The sequence below is a fragment of the Bombus vosnesenskii genome, unplaced genomic scaffold, assembly GCF_011952255.1.
Source record: "Bombus vosnesenskii isolate JDL3184/JDL3185 unplaced genomic scaffold, Bvos_JDL3184-5_v1.1 scf7180000016262, whole genome shotgun sequence".
Classification (NCBI taxonomy): domain Eukaryota; kingdom Metazoa; phylum Arthropoda; class Insecta; order Hymenoptera; family Apidae; genus Bombus; species Bombus vosnesenskii.
Genome location: NW_022884331.1, coordinates 1,212,424 through 1,229,656, shown reverse-complemented (window position 1 = coordinate 1,229,656; position 17,233 = coordinate 1,212,424). Strand labels below are relative to the sequence as shown.

Genomic DNA, 17,233 nt, shown 5'->3' with positions numbered 1-17,233 from the left:
CAGGGACGGACAATGTCCGTGTCGGTTAAACGAAGCCGGTCGCGATTAATTTTGAAATTGGACGCCTCGTCGAGTGTGTTTTCACGCGGCTTGCAGCTGACAAGCCGGAACAACGATAGTTTTAATCCCGTTCAGCAGAGAGAGAGAGAGAGAAAGAGAGGGAGAGAGTGTGTTAAAGGGCGGTCTTCGGCTGGTCGCCCGCACGCCGATCGGAAAACGAAACAGATTTATGGAAATTGCAAAGTTCCCAGGTTACGTCAAAGCCCGTCGAATCGAGTGTGCGCGAATTATGCGTTCTATTGGACCGAGAACCGCGATTAACGGATAAAACGAAACGTCTTTTAATCAGTTTCCGCGGCCGCGCTTTACGTTTCGATTGGAATATTTTTGAACGTTATGGATCGCATCTTGTTTCGTACGTTTCTAGTTTTCAATCAACTACGATCCCTGACAGAATGGTTTTGATCAAACGCAATAATATTATATGTTTACTGTAAAACTGAGAAAGATATCGAGACTTTGATGTGAAAAATTAAATAAAATTATTGTATATATCTGTTTTGTTCACTTCCGTTTCTTGATACTAATAACATAAATAAAAATGTCTGTTCTGTTAAGCGATCTTTACTTTCTCTTTTGTTTTAAGAACATGTATCTGATTTGATTTTGTTTTAAGAAAATTTTATATTCGTAAAAGGTAAATATTTTTAGTCAATCTCGTATTATTACGTTTGATCAATAATATTTTGCTATGGGGTTGCATATTTGTATTTTATTTGTAACTTTATAGTACATTCATTTTTCATTTAAGCACTTTATCGGACAATAAGTTATTCATTCTTTTTACTGATTTACAAAATATTTTTGTTCCGTGCAGATTGTGATTACGTGTAATTTAAATTTTCCAATTTTTAAAATATTTGTCATTATTAATTACACTCTGCATATGACTTTTAATATTTTCATTTTTAAAAGCACTCAGTATTCCAGGATTAATATCGTTTAATTCAATTTCACAAATATGTTTCTATAATTCTTTAAAACCCATATTTTCCATTAGTACGTAAAGTTTCTGCTAAACGACCGTAAAACAAATATATTCGTGATTTTTCGTTGTCTTTTTCGAATATCATGATATTTAATTTTATTATTGCAAAGACGTCGAGGGGATTCGTATTTGCATCGCTATTTGTTTGTACGATCTTTTTCTGATATGTTGTTCGTAATACCTACACGTAGTATGCACTATTTTGTCACAAATTGTTACATAAATTACATGTTATATATTTTTTTATAAATTAATATTATACTTTCAATAGTTATTAATTGTTAACAAAATAATTTAATACTATAGTATTGCGTCGTAATTAATAAAATAACGATCAACAAATACGTAAACCTACGTGCTGTATGATTAAAATGAGAAATCATTAACAATGAAAATGGAAAATTTGAAAATTTAAAATAAAATAAAAGATTAGAAATTACAAATTAAAAATGAATCCATATATCGATAGTAATCTTTTCTTATATGTTGTAAAATCCCATTTTTAATTTACATCCGATACATTTTATAGTAATAAATTTTTTCCCATATCTGTAAGAATTTATCAGAGTAAAAGCACCTAGTGCTACATTTTGTTGATTTTACAGTCATGAGTTCGAAATAAATAACGCGATTGTTATCCGTGTAATCAGCGATAAGCACATTGCCAAGCTAAAAGATGTTATACTATGTATTGTTTGTTTGGAATTTACCACTATTTATTATGTTAATCGAATTATTTATTCCTTCGCTAATTAATTGTTACCGATACATAATAGGGGATAATTATTGTATAAAGTATACTCCTAGATTATTAAACGAAAAATTTATCAAAAAACAGTCCTTATGTTTATGTTATGCTCTTATCGTATATAATCAAAAGAATTTATATTAAATGTATGATATTTTTTTTTATCATCGTACTTCAAGAAAAGTAAGTTATAAAATGTAAGTAGTTATACTTTATTCTGAATATAATTAATTAATAATTAATTTATAAATATCTCTTCAAGATTATATTAGATATAAAATTTCTTGTAATATTACAATTTGCGTCTACTATTCAACTTTATAAATAACGAAATGTTTCTCTCGAAACAATCTCGTTATATATTTCAAAGCTCCTCGACTTTGATTTGCAACGGGTTTTTATAAAAAGGAGCGCTCGAGGCTTGTAATCGTAGAGAGTATGATAAAACAGTACGCACGTAAACTACGTGCAAGTACTTGCATTTAAAGGGCTATTTTAGTATAGAAAAACCGAAAATTCGATTTCCTATTTTTTGTACATAATTGGGACTATATGAAAGTGTATGCGTAAACTACAAAGGAGAAATTCCTACTATTTCTGAAAATTTAAAGACTATAGTTGCTTCAAAACCTTTTTGACGTATCTCTTTAAAGCGACTAGCACCCAAGTTCGAACTTCATTTTTTCTTTCAGACAAACCGATAATAGGTGATTTTGATTGAATTATAGCTTTATTTTGTTATATTTAAGATCCATATGATAAATAAAAGAGCTACTATCTTTTTATGAAATTTAGTTGTTTGATCTGTATGATTTCGGCCATGACAAGATTAAAAATATTAACGGAATTAGTAAAAAGAGGTAAATGTGTCAGAGTTTACTTAAAGAGGGTCGTTTAGATCAGAGTGCTCCTTTAACTCGAACTGTTCCACGTAATCACTGTTCGAGATCCGTGCATAAACGATTTCCAGGAAACGTATTATGAAATCGTCATTAAAAGTCGACGAGATATTAATCCTCCGTACCTCGGTACCCTTCCGAGGCAGGTGGAAGGCGCATCCAAACTATCAATTAGTTGGAAACGTGAAAAATTGAAGGGCCAGATCTTTTCGTGTACACCGTGTCATTTGTGCTCGACGAGCGGTATCATCGATTGGAGCGAGGTTAGCGTGTTAGATGTGATGTTCACGCGTGAGCAATGAATTCCAAGCGATCAAATGTCGGCGACGTCGATCTTAAAGATGTAAGAACGTGCGAGAAAAGGGACTATTTGGTAGCTGGGTAGAGAAATTTCAAATTTAGTATGAAGAATGATGATTTCGTGAGAATGGGAAGAAGTTTTGGAAGAAGGTGATTAATTCTTCAACTGGAATATCGTGGCATTTTGACAGAAGCATGTTGGACATTTTTGGAAAAAATTATATAAGCTTCATCTTTTTATAATCTCATTGCAAAAATTTTCTTACTGAAAAAGGTTAGATATGTTTGATGACAGATAAATCTAGAAAATTACATCGTGTAATAAAGTAAATGGAGATTTGGTACAAACGTAATTTTCATGTTATAGCAATTTGCGGTTTTGGGGAGGCAATATATATGCATATTGTATTTTACAAATTCGATTAAAATGAAAGTAGGTTAATCGAAAAAATATGGAAATTCATAACGTTTATGGTACCAAAGAAATTGTTACAAGATTTGTAAATGATTTACATTTTGGAAAGTATCATATGATATTTTAAGATCTTTTAAATTAAAGAATATGTAAATTACGCGTTAAGAAAAGTACGTTAAATTTTCAAGTGTAAAATGTATTCCACCGTCTCCGAAATCTGTTCGAAATTAACTTTATGAAAACTTTCAAATTTGAATTTAACTTTCTTTATAAAGTATAAAATATTCAAACGCTTCAATTACCTACATACCATCGCGATGTTCCACTTTGAGGGTTAAATCACCCTGTTGAACCTCGATCAAAGCATGGAACGAGGAGTATAATAATCGAGATTATTGATTAAATCACTTTAATTAATTAATAAGCATAGGGACAATATATGGTAAATGTAATTAGAGGTCATCAAAAGTTTGTGATACCTTCAATTATATCGATAAGCGCTGACTGCGTTCGAAGCCGTAATTTTTAGAACGAAATAATAAAAACGAGTCAGGAGAAAACAGTTAGAAGATCTTTTTTCTTTTGTTTCCATCATGAACGATCGTCGATGATCACGGAGCCTAACCAAATGTATTTTCTTTCTCATAACTAAATTTTATTATACTGTAATACTATTACTACTATATTTTAACTTATTCCAAGAAAAACAGCCCGCCTCAAAATTTTTGTTTATTGTGACAAAATAAACAATGGAAATTAATATAAGATATTATTAGATATATAAATATAATTATATAAAAAAAACTTTTTACACCTATGTGCATTATTCGTACATTTATGTGATGTATATACATTTATATATAAGTTTCTTCATAATATAGAGACATAATAGACATTTTAATAAATTCAATAATAACAAATAGGATGGAAAAATGGAATAGATAATCGATAAAATGATATTTGGATTTAGAACAATATTTTCTAAGAAATAAAATTTTGGTCCTTCATTTCTTTAAAATAATTTCTGTATACGTATATTTTCAGATTTGTTTCAAATTTTATCAATATAATTAGGATAATTGGATTTCACTACAGCGGTACATTGCCTGCACTGCGTATAAAAACGACTCATCCACCAAAAAACTTACAATTCGAGGTCGTTTAATTCTGCCTTACGAGATTTTTTCTCCAATCTTCAACTAGATCATTTTCAAACCGTAATGTTTTCTATTTTGGACATTTGGATAAGGTATCTTGTATATTGGATTTCAACAGACTATCCAAAATTAATCGGTAACAGTGAGTATAGCCGTGCAATACTTCGCAGTATATCCTAAATATTTTACGAGGAAATTTTCATGTATCTACGTCACGAGCAGGTAATCCCTTGGTGCAAGCTACGCTTTCGCGTTCACGTGAACCAGATTTACGTATATTAATGTATAACCATCGTATATACGGTGTAGTTCCAGACGATGCTTCTGTCATCGCCAGATTCCTGTTTTCCTGAATAACATTGTCGCGAAGGTACTGAATACTTCACAACCGCGCTGTTAGACAATAGGCTATTAAGAACGAAAACCGGCATAATAAGTGGCGAGAGTGTATATATCTCAAGAGGTGGTTAATATCGGTGGCTCTACTTATTGTTCGTCAGTATTTTACGCTGTTTGTTCTTGTTTTTATACGTCTATCTTTCCTATTTTTTCGATTCTTCATCATCATATATATTATACAAAATATTTTGTAACTGATGGTATAATTAAAGGAAGTTCTAAAAAAAACAGTTGGTTGGAGAGATATATTATCAAGATTTAAAAGCTTTTCTAAAAAGCGAAACGTCATATGAATAAATTTTATTCCACATGTTCGACATAATTTTTTACGTAAAATCATTTCATATCTGATTGTACCGTCATTTACAAAATATCTTGTATATATGAATTTACCATACAACTACCGTAACGAAATATATACAACAACAATAATTATTTCGGTCAGTAATCGATAACTAAGTATACCAAATGAAACGTTAAAACTTTCAGCCCACCAATAAAGAAGTCTTTAATAATCTTCCTACAGAACCTACGTTTCAATTACCACCAGTTTCACATCCATTAATAAAGATATCCTCATCTATCTTCTTGCTGCGAGTATTTCAATTGTATTTCACACCTCGCATACATATCGCGCTACTTCACCAATGACGTGATCACGGTGTTTCTGGATGACGCTACTTCTGTGGTGCAATCCCTTTCTAATTGTAATGTAAGTACATACTGTCCATAAAAGGTGGCGAACAACGCTGTGTATGGTTGATGGAATAATTGGCTATCATTAAGGGTATTGATCGCATTAGGCCATGTCTATTGTCGAGTTATACGCCCATTAAACGTATATCTCGGTAAATTTGCCAGAAATGAACCACTCTCAAGCCATATTGATCAACTCCAAAATTGGAAAGTATAGAAAAGTGACAGTGTTACGAGCATTGATTTATAAATTTATCTCGAAATTTACTAAATCTGCAAAGTTACAAAACACTTTTTTGTTACAAAATTAACAAAGTTGTAAAACACATTGGAATAAAAAACGCTTTTTGATCGCTAAGTCAATAGAGTCGTAAAAAAATACCTCTCTTCTTTTTCTTCAAAACGAGGAGAAACAGAAAAAAATACGCCTATTACCTCTCTGCAGCGAAATCAATAAATCATCGAGTAGCACTGCACCAAATGTTCCTCTCCGCGGCAATCGAAACTGCGGTTCGCGTTCGATATGCGCACTTTTTGTCTCTTTTCCAAACGAGGATACGATTGCTCCGTGATCGACGACGTCGATGGAACGGAAGTTAACACACTAAGGGGAAAACTAGATTGCGTTATATTTAAGTATTGTAACTGAGAAAAAAAAAGGATAAAAGAGAAAGAACACAATGAAACGATTTAATGTATGCGAAGTTTCGTTTATTATTTATTGATACCCCTCCACGCCACTCGCATATCATTGTTAAAGAGTAACGTAATCCTAACGACATTACGATAAAATAAATGTATAAAATTTATGTATCGAATACATGTATGTATATATATGTATATTACAAAGAACAAGAAAGAAAGATTAAAAAAAAAAGACATAGTGAAAAAGAAACACCTCTGAAATTCCTCTACTGAGCTCACTCTCTTTCTTTTTCCTGGCTTTAAGAACTTATTATTAATTACAATTTGTAAAAGGCAGTGCTGGATGGCAGTAATTGTTTCAAAATAATTATGTAGTCGTAATAAATCTACGTGCAGCGTGTAGATTTACGAATATACAGTGTAGAATCTAGAGCGATGCATTGTTCGTACGATGCTTTGAGATTCGTGATCTTTCTGGATTAACCCTTCAGTTCGTGAGATTAAACTGATTAAGAAAGAAAAATGGAATAAAATAACAATGGCATTAAAAATAAATAAGCAGGATATTACATGTCGTAATTAAAAAACAGAAGAATGGGAATTTTGTTGAAAATACTTGGGAAAGAATTTTTTTTAGTTTTTTAGTCGTTTTAGTCGTTCGAAAACATCTTTTAGAACATTTTTCCAGTACAACAAATAAGATATTATAAATTTTAATTAAATTTGGAGTTGTCTGAGAAGTAGGTTAACAGTATAAGTCGGTGCAGGACTAATTGCAAGTAGCTCGTGAAGAATATCTCCTTAAAAAAATATAATGGAAATTAAAGTAAGTTCGTCTTCTCTCTTTTTAAATGTAGAATTTCTTAAATATCCTCAGTTAAAAACACAGTTGTTTAAAATGAGAATAAAAGTCTACTGAAAGAGACTTTGTAAATTAAAGCTAATAGATGATTTTTCACGAAATTAGTTCAAACTACAATACTGAATATCAAATTTGCAAGAAACAAGTAAGAATTCATTAAATAGATATTATAAGCATAATACTTTAATCTCATTGATAAATCAAGGAAGCATCAGGGCAACTGATATTATATGTTATGATACGAAGACGTTACATCCATGGTATAGAACATAAATAATATCTTTAAGATACTAAGATACAAAGTACCTGGATTCAGTTAAATAAAATTCTACCTTACTTCAGGAAAATACAAAGAAAGAAAATTAAAGAGAAAGAAGAAGAGAATACTATTACCTAATCAATACCACTCAATCCTTTAATCTCCTTAAATTTGATCCGTTTCAAGCACGAACGTTCACTTTTAACTTCCTGCTACAACGCAATCTATCAGCGCGAAGGGTTAAAAACCAAAGATCACCGTTCACTCAAGACTCGTTTGGTGAGGAAAGGAAATACTCATCGGAACACTGTCGATCCACTGAATGGAAGTGGCGGACCGGTCGTGCGCCTCGCGAAATCAACCGACTTTAAATTAGACTTAATTAAAGCGAGGAACGAACTAGTAGCCTTCTCTACCTTTTCTGCCTTGCTGCTTTACTCCTTCGGTGAGAGGAACTCTTGACATAATTTATGTGCGAGCCGCAGACCGGCCGTTCTTTTACAGTTAAATTACTTTCGGTTATTGCGTGTTTCGTTGGCAAACAATCGATCTTCTTATACGCAACATTTACGCCGCGGTAATATTCTCGTCTCGACACGGCCTCTGCCATAATGAGTCGTTGGTGAAGATACTACGTGGTCAGTCCTCGAAGAATGCCGCTGCTGTTGCTCGCGCAACTGCTGAAGCTGATATTGTCTCGCGTGTCGATCTGTGAACAAAATTATCTGGGTTAGTCTCAGTTGGTCTATGGTCTGAGTCGATATTAGCCGAGTCAAGGTCGCGGCTCGCAGAGCTTCCCCCACTCTACTACCATTTCCACGTTAAGATACAGTTATTCGAACTATTTCAACACAGTATCGCAATGAAACTCCGTTTATGTAAACTCCGTTTATGCGAATGAAATTTTAATAGTGTCTGATTAATTGAATCCTAGCTGATCCGCTATCATCTGGAACTAGCGTCGAGCATCAATCTACTTATATGAATGTTCAACAATAAGATGTAAACAGTGGAACATACTTTGCAGTCGGTACAAGTTTGCAACTTTATTATCTGTTTAAATGTAAATGTATCGTAGAATTCTCTTATATGAACACAAAATGAACTATTATCTTAAAGAAAAGTTATAGGTGGTGAGGGAAAACAGACGGACTCCTATCATGCGAATGACCTTGTTATATGATCCAACTTGTCCACTGGTAGGTTTGTATAGACGGAGTTCTATTTTTCTTGTTATTTCTGTATTTGTTGCTTTGTATAAGAGATGATAATAAAAATATTGTGTTGCTTAGTCTATAAAAACATGAATCATTTATTCTAGTTTGAAAATACAAACAATTTCTTTTTAACCATAATGCCTAATTGTAGAATAGATTTTTAACAAAAAGGAGGTTGTGTCAAGAAGTTGTTGCGATTGCAAAAATCGTTACAAAAAAATAGCGAAACAACGAACTTCGATGAAATGTCACCAATTCACTTATTAAATTGGGCCTGTAATTTCAACGAGGTTGCTGCAGTGAATACATTCACAAATTGAACCATTCGGACAATTAATTTAATTGATTTTAACATCCGATGACCTTCCTAAACCCAACTCTCGACTTTGATCTGAATCGGGAGGGCAACCTTAATCTTAACCAGGAAGGTGAGTATTTAAATTTGTCGAAAAGAAAGAGGTAAAAAAAAAATGAAGCATAAGGCAGGACAATAAATCTGACCAGTCAAGGACACTTCTCCGCCGACGCTTTTAGGGCGCTACTACGGGCTCTAGCGAAATTTACGTATGTAAATCGGTGCTTCTGAATTTTCAGCGTATCTGACACATTGTACGTAATTTTCCTTTATAAGACAATATATCTTTTGCGTTTTTTCTTTTAAAATAGAATAGAAATGTTAAGAAATTTCTTTGTTATTGTATTAAATTATATTTATTCGACTTTTATTTTATTTTATTTTTAATAAATTTTAATAAATCTCTTCGTTGTTATATTTTATCGTACACACGAAATTAAAATAGTACCTAAAAACAAGGTAGAGAATAAATACGCGTTGGAAATTGCTGATCAAATTTTCAGCTGAGCACTTACGGACAGACCATTAGCAAACCTATTGATCGACAAACGAGCAACGTGATAAACTAACTCATTGATAGTCATCGTAACGTGGAGCGATCTGAACGGCCAATTGCTGCAGCAGGAAGTGGATATTGTATTGTCTCGTCAAGCTTCAGACAGTTTCTAGTGTTCGCTCAACTAGAAGTGTCTTGTGTATACGTGTATATACAAGCAAGCGTTGCTTATCGTGTGGTTGCGAATAAGTAGAACGGAATGTCTATCGTCGCGGGATCAAGCTACTGGAATTCTTTCTTAGATGACCCAATGCGTGTCATACGGTGATTACCATGTCACAGTGAGACGCGATGTAATCGGGTTGGAACGTGGACGAGTGTCAATGTTGAAGATCTGCTTCGAACTCGTTGCAGATTTCAAGGAATTTAATCGTTATGAAACGATAAATTTAGTTTTGTAAGTTTTTAAACAATTACTTGGATATTTGGAAGATGATACATAAGACTGCCGTATCCTGGATTAAAATGTAGCATATTTTACTCTTTCTGCGATACTGCACATCTGAAATATTCAGATCATGATATTCACGTTACTGACGAATAGTTATCCCAACAGATCATTTTAAGTACTTCGAGAAGTGCAAATGAGATTTTAAGTTTCAGGAAAATTAATATTACTTCAAAGTTTGATAATCACTTTTACGTATTTTACCCAACTAATTATCTCGAATTAAATTAAAGCTAATTTCTTCCTTTCTCGAAAAGTGGTTCATTTTTCGAAAGTTTATCATAGTGTTTACTACTAATTTATCATCTAAACCTCATTAATTAGATTCAATGTAATTTCAAATTTCAATATATCACAATATGTATACCGATATTATTATTATTATTTAAGTGATTATATTTAAGCCTTGCAAGCTTCGCAATTGCTTAATATTACCAGAGTACAGTTAACAGAAATTGACGAAACATTAACAGCTTCTATAAAATATTTACTAAGTATTCCACTCGTTATGTCCTTCAATAACCTGAAAACGGAAAACGTTTACTCCTAAATAAAATAAAGCGAAAATGTACAGAAATATTTTATCGTAAATACAACGATATTGCCTATATTTTTTAATACTTACGGTTGTTTAATTTTCCAGAGTACAAAAATAGAAATATACTTAGCAAAACTTTATAAAAAGGAGCCAATTACCATTATACTCAAGATTTATTGAGAATTTAATCGCTTTTACCTGAATAAGGTTTACACATACGAATCTCGATAGTTCTTATAAATCGTCGTCGTTAAATAATTACTGCCTTTGCAGCAATCCAACAGCGATTTGTTAAAATTTCTATCATAAATGTAAAATGCCTCGTCATTTGTCAAAACATCGATTTCGTATCGGAACAACTTGTCGAAAACGAACATATAAACAAACGAAAAAAGCACGTTCCGTCGTTCGATGACTTGCTTTTTTCTGATTGTAAATCATTAAACGTCGATCGATATCCGATTAACCACTGGCGTCCGTAATTCAAGCAGATACCTAAATCCTTCTTTTACTGATTTATTCTCGCCAGATACGGCCATCAATGTTTTGTTTCTCCACTGTTTCTCTACCTTTCATTCTTTTTTGTTGTTTCTATCGTGAAATACGAGTACAACTTATATTTACGAAGTTCGAAAAACAAAGTGAAACATCAAAGAAACTTCAGCTTTTAATGTTACAGAAAGATTTTCACTTTTGACAATTGAACAAGTGAAACGAAATATTCGCTAAAAGATAAACGATAATTTCAACAATGTCCTTAAAAAGAAACTTTATTCATAGTATTGCATTATTTATTTTTTTATAATCGTGATTATTTTCGTGATTATCGTGTATTTTCATTTCTCAAAGAAATATACAAAAAAGTTTGTACCAGTCAAAAAGCAAAGGACGCTCCAAACTTTTGAGCGAATGCTGATGGAGTGTAATATAATTGATTCTAATGTTTGTTAAAAAGTTACAATTTGGATTCTTTTTAATGTTTATATTTTGTTATTTTAGTGTATTTTAGTACTTTAGAAGATTTCCAGATGTAGTTAGTTAACTCTGTACTACTCGCTACAGATGCTAGAAACAGATAACAGTTCCGTTATCGAAGGTGAGATCAGTACCAGCTTATGAACGCGTAGGATATTAACTTCTTGCTACTGTTGTTACACTTAGAGGAATGTACTGCCATTGTAAATTAGTTTGTCCAGAGTGTCCCGTAAAATATGTAGGGAAATAAAGAGAAGAAAGGATGCGAGGATATTTCTTGAAATTTTTTACTTTTCATTTCCCAGCTTTTTCTTTGCTATTTTATATAAAAAATTATGTCAAATTATGTGCAATATTACTCGCAAGTTTAGATACATTATTTTTAGTATTATCATTATTATTAATTAATTTTATTGTTACTAATTATTTTTTTACATTTGTCTGAAAATGCAAAAAGCAAAATAAATTATATTAAATACTATTTTACACAGCGCTATATAATATTCATAAAAACAATAAAGTTAATTAATTAATTAATTACTAGTAGCAAAAATTATTGAAGATTTATGAGAAATACATTTATAACAAGAGCACAATATTTCTCCTATTTTGGAGAATTGGAAATTCATCTTTTTTCTGTTTCGACACCCTCCAATTTTGTTACGTCTGGACGAAAAAATTTTCCGTGCATGTTAAAACTCAAAGGTCTTCAAATTCCCCCACTTTGTAGCGACTGAATTCTTGAAAACCGTGAGAATAGCGTAACTGAACAAGGGAATGTAAAATTATAGACAGGTTTCAAAAGTCTAATCATATAATGCAAAATGAAAAATGGACGAAAATGCTTGATTTTGATATTTTAATAAAAATTTAGGAAAATACACGTTATCTATTTTTTCACGGTTATATAAAAGTGTTATACAAATTTAATAAAAATTTGAAAAAATATACGCTATCATTTTTTTACGGTTATATAAAAATGTTACACAAATATCAACACGATATAGATTAAAAAAAAAAAATTGTAGCTTCGCGCTATAAATAAAAGAATGGTTTTCCAAACGAAAGTAAGTCATTTTTGGCTGTAACGTAATCCTTTTTATGAAATTTAAAATATTTACTGGAATAGTGTTCTGTACATTGTACATTATCATTGCGCTCCAAATTTTATTTCATCGGTTTCATTGGTGTTAGAATTATTTACTGCACAGAATTTTAGATGGCCGATAAAATGTGGTGCACGCTCTCTCATGAACACATGTTAGTGATTCGTTTCGCGGGTGCACTTGCAATTAACGGCATTATGCAACGTACAATGAAAATAATCGATCGTTCCACCTATTTTTCGACCTAATATGTACTTACGGAAATGAAATTGTCGAGCAACAATTAAATACAATACATATACTTAATGAACATATAATTACTTTTACTTTTAGCTCGTAAATTAATTACTTTGGATTTTCCATTATTTTGTAACCTGCTAATGGCATATATTTCTAATTTTCTCATTTTGTCCTATTCAGAATCGACTATTTTTAGACTTTGAGAAATATTTATTTTTATCAAATATTTAATTATTATTATTTAATTACTATTCTATTATTTTTACCAATTAATCCACAAAAATTATATTTTCCTCATGTGATCTTCAAACGGACTTGTTCAAAATACCTTGTTTGTTATCATTCTTGTTCTTATCGTAATCAATGAAAAACGTGCGATTTTCGGTTTGAAAATCAAAACTACAATATTGCCAGATCATCGCCGTGAGACGATTGCGATGACAATGCCGACGTGATGCGGCGGCAAGAAGTCGCGTGACCCGAATATCCTTAATGGCACGATGGTAAGCTCTTCTGAAGCGAAATTCTGAAGCGGACACAGGGATATAAATCAGCTGTTCCACGATTTCCGTAAACGCGCTCGCGCGCGCGAATATTAATCAAATCATCCGACTCTCAAAGCACGCTTTCTTAATCGTCATCGGCCTTGTTACTATACCAGTTCGTATCTTTTGAGTTATTGTTTCGTATGAACTTAACTCTGAATATTACACGTTGTTATATAGAACATGTTTCCGGTCAACCGTGATTTTTAACGGTACATTAATTTTTAAATTTACGATCGTTGAAATTTCTCGTCCTCGTTTTAGGCGAAATATATTTAATGTTCTAGGAGAAATCATGTACATATATTTCAGCCAAAAAATTCTACCAAATGTCCAAATCGGACAAATTGTGAATGTAAACAACTAAATAAAAAAAATGCTGCGGTTCTAGAGCTCGTGCGTTTCATTCTTCGTTTTGACTCAACGAACAAAGAGGGTTTCAACATTGTAAGAAATATTGTAGCATAAGATTGAAACGAAAATTTATGCATATCAATAGTGATTCATATTTTCACATGCTACGTACGTACACGTAACATACTACATAATATGTTACAGATGTAATATGTAATATGTAACAAATATGTTATATAATATGTTACAAATGTTAATATGTTATAGGACAAAGAACAAGTTTTACAGTTTCAAGAAAATAATTACGAAACCATGGTGAAGAAAGGATTACAAAAACTATAGAGAGATATACATTCACAGATAAAGGATTCAACTGTGAAACCTAAAAGTGTTCATTTTTTATCGCTTGAAAGTAAAAAGCTCATCGTCGATTATCTTCACTTTCTCCGTTTACGTCAGAGCATCGAATATTTGCTTGGCAAGAAGAAATTCGCTTGCGGCCACGAACCCCTTGGGAGCCACGGAAAGAAAATCGCAGGGGCAGCCTGAACGTTAAGTGCCGTGTCGTAAAGCTTAAACGAGATTGCAGACGGTATCGAGATACGAAGAGCCGTGAGCTGATCGTCTTCCGCAAGTGGGTGTCATCGTGGAAAGTTGGCTCACGTGCACGCGTAAGCACACACAATCGTGACCATCTTCTTGGCAGTTTATGTCTCGACCTCCAGATCTTCCCTCGACACCGTTCTCTTTCTTTGCTATGCATTATTAATAGGCTCGTCGTTAACACGATGACTGTCAACGACACATAAATCACTAAAACAGTTAGAATCGTTTAACGAGACTCGTATCGTTAATTCGCAAAGAATGGAATTTGTACACGAATATCGAACCGATAAATTCTCACCAAAAGAATTTTTGATTATGTGTGTAAATATGTATGTTATGCGAGTTATTATCAAGCTGCACACTTATGATATTTTATACCTTAACGGTATGCTTTAATCTTCACAGTGTGATATAAAACATAGCCCTTATCAACAGTAATAAATTCCCTTACTTAGTACCAACAAGTTTGGTTATTAGCAAAATTGAATTTTATAAATTACAAGTTATCTGATTATCCTATCTCACGTAAGCTTGTAAATTGCGTAAGACAAGTTTATAACCTACAACGTGTAATTTGTCAATTCACTAATATCATTAGTTAGTAAATTATTGCGCGAGAAGATCCTGGTGAATAACCTAATAATTTTTGCAAACGAACAAAGATTAATGAGATACGATATTAGAAACATGAGTTCAATAAAATATTATTGTTCGAAATCTATTTAATATCGAGATAAGATATTTAATATCTCATGAAATAGAAAGCTTCGTTTGTATGAATACGAATGGAATATGAATGGAATTATATCCGTATATAGATATAAAATCTACAGAAGAATATAGGTAAAAAAGAATTATTTTACTAAAATTCGATTTTATTTATATTTAGAGATAGTAATATGTATCGAGTCGAACCCTTCTAGCGTCGTTTGCTGGTAACATAACTTTTGTATAATATCCGATAGGTTTGATTCTAAAATTTTTTAGCTGGATTTAAATGTTTTTTAGAACGCTGCCATTGATGCTAGTATGCGAATCCGGCGTAACAGGTTTTCAAAAAACTGGTGTTCATGAATATCGGAGGGAATATATAAAGTACTATGTATGTAGATCGTACTGCAATTGAAAAATGATTGGTTGCCTGTGATAAACTAAATGTATCTATGTGTTATAGAATACATTTATCTCTTCTATTTTTCTTTTAAAAAGCACAATGTTGTAAAAGTACTCCGGTGACTATTTTTCGGGTCGCTACATTTTTTGTATTACATGTACAAAATTAATTTATACTGTTCACTATAATATTGAACAAAATGTTTCTGCTCTTGATATATTTAGAAACTTAATTTTTTTAATCTTGTTTATAAAGGTAATCATCTCTATCAATATTTTATTCAGTACGATTATGTTAACATTATGTATTAATGAATTATATTAATATAGTGTACTATGTAAATACATTAGAATAAATATAACTTGAAATATATTACGACAATGTATGAAAGATACTTCATTTTACAGCATTTTGAAAAATACAAATTTTTTCACCAAAAATATACACGTACCCATATATTTGTTAACATAAGAGATAGAAATTCTTCATCTTACAATTAGTACATGTAAATATATGTCGGGTTCACATTATGGTTAGGGTTAGGGGCGTGTAACGAATCTTCATTTGGATTAGACATTGTTGTTATGCAATGGAGAAGATATTTACTAGTACAAATATGATTATTAGTACAAGTGTGGATATTGCAGAATTGACAAGTAAGCATTGTTGTTATGCGATAGAGAAGATATTTACTAGTACAAATATGATTATTAGTACAACTGTGGATATTGCAGAATTGACAAGTAACCGCGGTGATTAGACACTAATGACAATGGTCTTAGGTTCGGAAACGAATCCGCGGTCAGCGGGATAATAAATGTACTTTCTTCCAAAGCCTAAGTCGGACTCGATTTACTTGTCTACGGTACAAGTATTACTAAACTAGCTCTTTGTTCAAACGTGAAAAATATTCACCGAGCGTAAAGACGCTATGTAACTCGCTAATGAGACCTCACGAGAGACAATGACTTTCCGTCACGATGATGCTGCAGAGGAAAACTATGATGGGGTGTGTCTAAAGACACGAGATCATCGAATTCGTCGAGAAAAGCTTTCGTTCAGAAAGTGAAGGAAATTGACGTTGCTGTTAATTGGTCAATTTCCATGTTGATGGTTAGAGAAGGACGCTAACCGCCCTTGAGGGAAGGTTGCTAGTGGGAAGCGTCGCTCATGAAAAAAATAGATTTCTCCTATCTTCCCGTAGTTGGGACAAAGACTGTTTGAAGGACTTTAGTTAACAAAACCTTAAGATTTGTAACGGGTCTTCAGGCTAGCTGAGCATGTACTGTGGAGATGCGTCATCTGGTAATGATCTTACCCGAAGAATAGGGTCTGCGTGTGGCGAGCCACGGGACAGAAACTGTTGGAATGTTTACTGTCGAGCGCCGCTACAACTATTTCTTTTTAAGGAGAGCTATACTATTACTCCATACCTTTATTAGACAAAACGTACATCCCTTGACCGCGGCTACGTTCGGCGATTGGTTGTCGCCTCGAGCCCAAGCTCATTATCACAAATCTCGAACAAATACAATCGGATCGAATGACGACAATTGCTTAATTACGGCTATGGTAGTATCTAGATTAAAGTGTTAAGGGGTTTTCCAAAAATTCCAAAGGGAAGGCTTCAGTGTCCTTTCATCTCTGACATATATATATATATATATATATGCATATATTCTTAATATTATTTATTAATATTTCATGAACAACCACGAATTTACCATGCGACGAGATTATTGTCATAAATA

General features: G+C 32.4%; 1 protein-coding gene across 1 annotated transcript in view; it reads right to left on the bottom strand.

Moving 5' to 3' along the window:
* Positions 1-6,351: 6,351 nt before the first annotated feature.
* The window catches only part of LOC117241929 (fibrillin-1-like), a 235,120-nt gene continuing 224,238 nt past the window's right edge, over positions 6,352-17,233 (bottom strand). Inside the window, exon 23 of the mRNA XM_033508215.1 lies at positions 6,352-8,137. Coding sequence (XP_033364106.1) covers positions 7,983-8,137 — 155 coding nt within the window. The 3' untranslated portion in view covers positions 6,352-7,982. The remainder of the gene's footprint in view (positions 8,138-17,233) is intronic.